At 36.9% G+C, this 7,859-nt stretch overlaps 1 protein-coding gene across 1 annotated transcript; it reads right to left on the bottom strand.

The window, feature by feature from the left end:
* Nucleotides 1-473: 473 nt before the first annotated feature.
* Nucleotides 474-7,856, bottom strand: LOC131727803 (phosphatidate phosphatase LPIN1-like). Its single transcript, XM_059019080.1, has 7 exons — nt 7,797-7,856; nt 7,124-7,272; nt 6,522-6,608; nt 6,206-6,358; nt 3,643-3,757; nt 3,005-3,108; nt 474-2,515 (listed from the first exon to the last, which is right to left on the bottom strand). Exons 1-7 carry the CDS (start codon nt 7,854-7,856, stop codon nt 2,356-2,358), a joined length of 828 nt encoding a protein of 275 aa, XP_058875063.1. The 3' UTR covers nt 474-2,355.
* Nucleotides 7,857-7,859: the final 3 nt, after the last annotated feature.

Below are 7,859 nucleotides of genomic sequence, written 5' to 3'. Positions count from 1 at the left end.
AGATAAAAAACAGTACTGCTATTTCACCTCTAGCTTTTTAAAAAGAACAATCCCAAAATGCCAAGGATAGTAACCCCCCCCACCCCCAAAAAATCTAGCCATGTCTTTATTGATACTTCAAATAATATTGAAAATATCTCAAACACTGCTGTTGTTTAGCTTCTCCTGCTGTAGGCTGATATTTCTTTGGTTAAAAAAAAAAGAAAAACAGTGAATGTGCCTGGATTTCTGTTAGCACAGATACACTTACATATACATAAAAAAACACACACCCACCCACCCACCCACCCACCCACCCACCCACCCACACACACACACACACACACACACACACACTCACACACACACTCACACACACACACACACACACACACACACACACACACACACACACACACACACACACACACACACACACACACACACACACACACCTTTGGCCTGCAGTGGACAAAACAAAACAAACCACAGAGTTTGAATATTCTGAGCATTTATTACAATGACAGCCATATATAAATGACATTACACTGCACACATTCATTACAATTGGATTCTGTTATATACATACATAAGTAAAAAAAAAAAATAAAGATGTCATTTAATGACAACCATAAGCAGCAGTAAAAAGCAGATCATAACACTGTATCTTTCACAGAAAGAATAGGCATTTTGCATTCTAGCTACTCCCAGCCATTATTCAGACAATATATTGAGATTAAGGATAATTGAGTTTATTTATGTTTCTATACATTTGTAGCAGGTTCTCAAAATAACACTAGACTTTAACATATTATTTACACAAAGTAACTATACCTTTGATTAACTGCATGTCTACATACAGTAACTTTATCATTAACACATCTCAAGTAAACCTCCCTTTTTTATCTTATCATCCTGAAGCATCGTACAGTAACATTCTAGGAACGCTTTCACAGATTTAAGAATCTATATGAATAGAGGTTTACACCACAACCTGATCACACTTTACATTTAGTATAATTTATGGTTTTGGGGAAAAAAAAAAAAAAAAAAAAAAAAACCTCAGAAGGTGACGTTTCAGACCTTACTGTAAATGCCAACAGAGACTTGGTTTATACACCACATTATATGACCATATACATCACTGTAATTGGTTGCCATACATAATGTATTATTGTAATTAGTTAAAATCACTGAAACCCATTTTGTGTATAGTGGGATGATATCTACTATAAACTCAGATCCATAGATGTTAATATTTGAATATTGTGTGGATGTAGGAAAGAGACAGATGTAGGAAAGGAGATTATTTATCAGTTTAGCTTTGTTACTTCACAAAACTAAACCGAAAGATAGCTTGTCAGGCATACAGTGCCTGTATTGAAACAATGCCAACTCAAATAGTTGATCTGTGGTCTAAAATGTTAACAAAACATGCAATTATTCAAAGCAGAAAATCCTTTGCAAAGTTTTGATCAACAAGTCATGTGGTGTAAACTTCTAGTTCATCTGTTGCCTGGGTTACCTAGCTTGTCACTTCATATCAACCTTTACAGTGCCTATTTATTTTTCAGTTCAGTCAAGGCTGAGTGCACATGGCTATCGGCATGCAGAGTTACTGAAGCTTTAAAACGTACCAAGATGAAAAGAGCTTGTGGAATAATGGTGGTCACATATTTGCATGTTGTTGTTCAAATTACAATCCACAGGGGAATTCAATGTCCCCATATTCTGCCCTGAAGAAGCTAGTGATACATTCACGGATGTATTTAATCTGCTGTGCTGGGATGTTGTTCTTATTTTCTTAGAAACAAAGAGAAGTAGCACACTGTAATGATTTAGTCTCATGATAAAAGGGTTCTCACCAGGGTGTAGCTTTATTTGGCTGTAAGGGTAACAACCTTTCTTCATTATTGAATTATTTTTTACAAGCTGTAATGAAGATTAAAAGCTTCAGTATTAAGCAAAGGTGACTTTGCTTTGCTGATATGTGCCTATCCCCTTTTAAAAACATATAACATCAGCATTAAAGAAAAAAAAAATTCTGAGCTATAAAAAAAAATGTTAAAAACAAATGAAAAGAGTAGCAAAAAAAGACTATTTTGATTAATTAAACTTAGTATGCACATAAAGTAGGTTTAAAATGCACAAATGTTATTTAGGTATAAAATAAATAAATAAACTTTTGAAGTATAACAGGGTGGTAGCTGGGGGCAAACCTCGAACATCACACACCGCAAGCAAGCGTCTTAACCACAATGCAAAGAGAGTTTAACCTCATCTCATCTCACCGACAGGGGACGGAATCCATAACGGTAGTGTATTACACAACACTGCCCGTTACAGAAGCAATCATTCAACATCTGGTTCTAACGTTTAACTGGATTCTACACGGACACCAGGGTTTTCCACAGACGGCAGTAGCTCTCTCCAGTAGGTGAACTGACTGTAGGTGTCAGAACAGGGGAAGTCTGAGGAATCTCCTCGTGTCAGCAGTGGAAACACATGATCCACGATTTCACCAAGTCTCACGTAACTGCAAACAAAATACACCAGTGTAAGATGGTGCTGTACCGGTATCTGGGTTATTGTTGCATCAGTGAAATAATCCCTACAATGGCTGTTTACCCCTTCACTGAAAATATCAAAGGTTTCTTTAACGAAATCGACAGTTTTCAGGAGAGTTGTAAAATAAATTAACTATAAGACTAAAGCATGATGTCATAAAAATGGGGATGTTGGGCAAAACATCACTTATACAAAATTAGAGAGCAAAAGCATGAAAAATGAGATCATCACGGCAGTGTAATACGACCAGACAGACACCACCTTTATTCCCAAATCCTGACAATAGCATGCAAAATAATGTCCTAACCAAGTTACAGTGGTTCTCAAGAAACATCTCTGGTATAGACCTGTCACTGCAAATATTCAACCCAGGTAAGGGGAAACTATTTTGACTGCAATGAAAAACTAAAGAAGAGATTTAAGAGCAATACCGTAAACCACGGAAGCAATCACTTACGAGGATATGTTAGTCTTTGCATGTTCTTGTATCAGTTCTCCTTTTGGGTTAACTGTAAAGATTCTGTTCAAAGCAACTCCTACTTCCTTATATGAATGCACATCCTAAAAAAAAAAAGAAGATAAACGTCAGTAAATACAAAATTGAATGACACAGAGCGATAAATGTTACAGTTTCATACAGGCTGTCTGCTGCGGCAGTTTGTGATAACAATAATACTGAATTGCCATTTTAATTTGAGGCATTTTATTTTAATATACAAGGAATGTGTTATTAAAATAAGTTCTCAAGTCATATATCTTGTCCTTTCCAATACAAACTCAGTGTTGATGAAAGTCAGACTTTTGGCTCCTCAGTCCTCTCCAGGCCTTGTTCCAACCATGTCCTACATTTCTGAAAGGAGCAGTCCAGAGCAGTATACCAACCAGGTCTTTATTTAATTGAATCTAGGGGTCCAATTAGGTCTGATTGGAACAAGGGCCTGGATTGGAATGGGCTGAAAATACTAAAAGTTAGTATCCCCTTTTAGACGTTAGTATACAATGTTAGGAATCAACTATTATTCTGTGACAAATGTTGACAGCGGATTGTAATTCAGCAATGATTACATTTTCTTGATAAAGGGAACTGTTACTTACTGTAGGTCTGTTTCCAAAAGCAGCATAGAAAGGCTCAATGTTTGGATGAAAGAGATTTTTTATGTCTGTCAGACACTGAATCTTAAACTTCTCTGGTTTCTTTTCTATCACTTCCCTGAAAAATAAAGAGAAACTGGTAAAACAAGGTAAAACAACAGCCACAAAAAGCTTAAGTATGAGGTAATGACTATTCTAATATGCGATTCACTGGGGGCACATTAGAATCCACAGTAATGAGAATGCTGAATAAAGCAGCAAGATAAGGCCGGTTGTATAATCACAAAGATAGGCGTTCAGTACAGGGCGACTGACAAATAAGCCCCATGGTGTTAATACGTCCAGCTATGTCACACATACAGCAGGAGGGTCTACTTTTTCTTATAAGCAACTGAACAGAAAATGAATGCAATACAAAAAGTGAAGAGATATAAATCACACCAAAAGACATCTGAACTAAAAGCATACTATAAAGTCACCTTTCCTTGTTTTCACATGTCTACGTCTCCTGAGATAAACTTGCAGGAAATAAGACAAAAGTAATTGATTTTATTTAGAACCTAACCAGGTTTATCTTTCTATCGATAACAATCACTCCTCACTGGGACCATGAGGATGACAGAGTTTTATTTCAACACATCATTCACTAAACTGCAACACTTTATCTGAATAGTCTAAAAGATTCACCCCATGTTTGAAACAAAGGAACACACACGATTTACTTAGGCAATAGCAGCGCAAATACAGACCTGTAGGACTGGAGGATAGGGTGATTGAAGTAGCTTACATCCTTACCCTAGATTACATGTTTCAAAGGCATTCTGCGTCGTTAACAGTGTACATTAATCGAAATACAGACTTCAAAAAAGCTACATGTTTGATTGATATGACAAAGTCAAGCTGTCCTTTATAAAATAATTTACAGTGGTTAACAATGTAGAGCACATAAAACTGATGTCAACCATGGTAAAGAACAGCAAATGCATTGTACATGCATGGAAAAAGCAGGTGAACTGCAAAAATGACCATACAAATTTACTTTTAAACATTTTAAGGACATGCTTGCTTAGCTCTTTTGCTACAGTCCTGTATGTGAGCACTTACATTCATGCTTAGTCTATCCCTCCCACAATACTGACCAATCTCTATGGCTCATTCCACGGATCACTTATGTCAAACTTTTTTTATTATAATTTTTTTGGAAAGCTTTTGAAACAAGCTTTTAATTGTCTAAGTCACCCTCTGTTTCGCCACCCTCACAATGTGGGGCATGAAAGGCACAGCTCTTCATTTGTATTCAAACGGGACACCTTTTTTCCCGGTATGTATCATTACCACAGATAAAGGACACCTCCCCAGAATGCGGTCCACTTGAGCTGGAATGACCTCTATTTCATTATGCAAATGATCTACTCTCAATTCATGGAGCCTGATGTAATCTCACCTGCCTTTCCCTTGCCTAAGACATCCAGAATCCCAATTTTCATCTTTCAATGTTATATATAATGGAGCACAATCAGTCTAAACCATTATTATTATTTATTATTATTTATTTCTTAGCAGATGCCCTTATCCAGGGCGACTTACAATTGTTACAAGATATCACATTATTTTTACATACAATTACCCATTTATACAGTTGGGTTTTTACTGGAGCAATCTAGGTAAAGTACCTTGCTCAAGGGTACAGCAGCATTGTCCCCTACCAGGGATTGAACCCACAACCCTCCGGTCAAGAGTCCAGAGCCCTAACCACTACTCCACACTGCTGCCCTAAACCATCTTTTCATAAGAAAGCTGTCGTGTGAAACATTTCAGTAAACTCAAAAAGCACAATGTCATTTTAAAAGGAAAGATCATTGTGCTTCTGTAATTGAAGATATTGTATCTTATTCCAATTTAGGGTAACGCAAATGTGAAAAAAACTATATTTTGAAAGATGAATCTTGTATTTGCTGGTGACCCTTAAAGCTGGTGTTAATCAGTTGTAACAGTAACTCTTAGTGAGTTCTTTGACTGTCCATCTCTAAGAATGAGGCTTCCCATTTTAATACCGGCATATATCCTGACAATACCCTGAATCTGCTTTATTTACTTGCAGTGTGCATTTTGTATCTCTTTACTCTCATGAACACCAAAAGCTGGCTTTCACAAGACAATGCATTATTAAGCTTAAGCTCTATCCATTTATTTCACTAGTTTTAATCTCTTCAAGCATGTTCACTTCTAAAGATATGTTGTTCAACAAAGTTGGATAAGTGAGCATTCCTGTGGCACATCAACAGAATATTAAGCATTCATATGAGACTGAAAAGCTGAAATTAAGCACCTCTGCTGAGAAATTACATAGTGGCCAAGGTGGCTGCCTTTAAAATTACCCCATTGCTTGAGTTTCACCAGATTCAGCATTTGTAAAACAGGATTTTGAATCTCTATGACCCTCTTTGGTCCTCAGGGGTTGCTTACAAAGTCTCAATCACCTGTTTGTCAGCCTGCCATTCCCACGGGAGATAATCAATGCACTCTTTTAAGAGGGTTACATTATAATTAAATGACAAATGCATACCTGTGCAGTGCTGAGAACAAGCTGCTTGGGCTCAGCAGTACAGGCCCCTGAGGTAGCATAGTTCCCCTTTCATTAACCCAGTGCAGGTACCCTCTTGTCATGTCTGCCATTCCAATAGCACGGGCTGAACAGTACAGGAACTTGTAGCCATTTCTTGAAAAAAAAAAAAAAAAGACTAAATGCATTATATTATATTAGATTAGATTAGATTATAGAGAAAACAAAGCAAAACATGTTTATAAGCCTGTGTTGTGTGTTAAATATGCAGATCGCTTTGAGGTGTCAAATCAAATATTGTTGTACTATGTAAACTTACTGGCTAACTTTGTGATAAAGCCGGGCAATGCCCTGATGAGTCCAGTCCTTGCCAAGGGTAGGCAGTATGTGACCCAGTGTGTCAGACCTGAGGTATGGAAAGGGAAGAGTCACTGAACCATATAAAGTCATGAAATGAAAGGTTAACATCAAACAAATATATATTATATGTTTATGAAAAACAAAAATAACATATCAAAAGGTACATCATGTATAATTATAAGCAGATATTTGAGCAGGATCAATTACTAGCATGTTTACTTGTACATTTCCCACATTTCTAATAGTACTTATAATCTTAGATCTCAGACTTCTAAGGTTTTTCAGTTCCTAGGGTTGGTATGGAATTTAGAAAAAAGGCATTGTTTTCTATCTCCATGGTCTTGGAATTAACTTATTTTCTTCTTCATACATTGTCACATTTACGGTTTGGTAAAGAGCGCTGCACAGTTACACAGCACCACAAATCCTATTTAAAAAAAAAAAATGCTTCACATAGTTACTTGTATGGGTTGTTTTCTGGCAACATGTGATGAAAAAGCTTTGTTATTATTTGAACTGAAATTCATATACTGAAGTCACAAACGTTCAATGAGTACATACCTGGTAATGGTTCCATCAATATCCGAGATGACAATTTTATCATCCCAGTTCCACAGGTAGATGGTTCCTTCGCAGCGACATGTGCCCTGGTACTGTGTTGTAACACTGAACACCACGTCGTTGGGGCCATTCTTCAGCTGGAGGCTTCCCTGTTAATTAATAAAGGCTTTATTAGTTCTATATGCCCCCTTCAAACATCCTTGATCTGAATATTCTAAATTCCACTTGTCTAGAATTCTACCAAGGAACTTAAATTAAAATTATTTTGTCTGTAAGAAAAAGGCCTAAATGGTACTGTATGTCAAAGTACCAAACCCCTCAACCAGTATTATGGTAACTAATCTGAACAATAACCTGTTATGTGATCTCTATTTTTTTGAATACGATTTACATTTACATCATTTCAGAAGGACCATTTACAAGCTTTCTGCTGTGGAAATATACTTTTCTAAAGGGAGTGTATACAGCATGTGTGAAAATAAACATTGGGGTGGTGGCATATTCCAAAGCTTGACACTGCGGTTCAATGCTGAATTCCATCATTGTTCAGTGCTCACTCGCCAATATGAAAGCCTGTTTTTCTTTTTTTTTACTGAAGCAGAGTGATCATCCCCAAAAGTCAACATCAAAAAACGACTTGCACCACTCATAGCTGGTTGTGATGGAAACTCACCAGCTGCTCGGAGGTGAGCCGGAGAGTTTTCCTGTATAAAACACTTGAAGAGGAGAACATGGG

Source organism: Acipenser ruthenus, unplaced genomic scaffold, assembly GCF_902713425.1.
Source record: "Acipenser ruthenus unplaced genomic scaffold, fAciRut3.2 maternal haplotype, whole genome shotgun sequence".
Lineage (NCBI taxonomy): Eukaryota > Metazoa > Chordata > Actinopteri > Acipenseriformes > Acipenseridae > Acipenser > Acipenser ruthenus.
This window is presented reverse-complemented; position numbering and strand designations above follow the sequence as displayed.

Bases quoted from the DNA above. Each gene is read 5' to 3' on its own strand.
- LOC131727803 (XM_059019080.1), bottom strand. From the start codon at position 7,856: ATGTTCTCCTCTTCAAGTGTTTTATACAGGAAAACTCTCCGGCTCACC. The intron at 3,758-6,205 runs GTATGCATTTGT...TTTATTTTTCAG, and splicing joins TTGTTCTCAGCACTGCACAG to GGAAGTGATAGAAAAGAAAC. The intron at 3,109-3,642 runs GTAAGTAACAGT...TTTTTTTTTTAG, and splicing joins CTTTTGGAAACAGACCTACA to GATGTGCATTCATATAAGGA.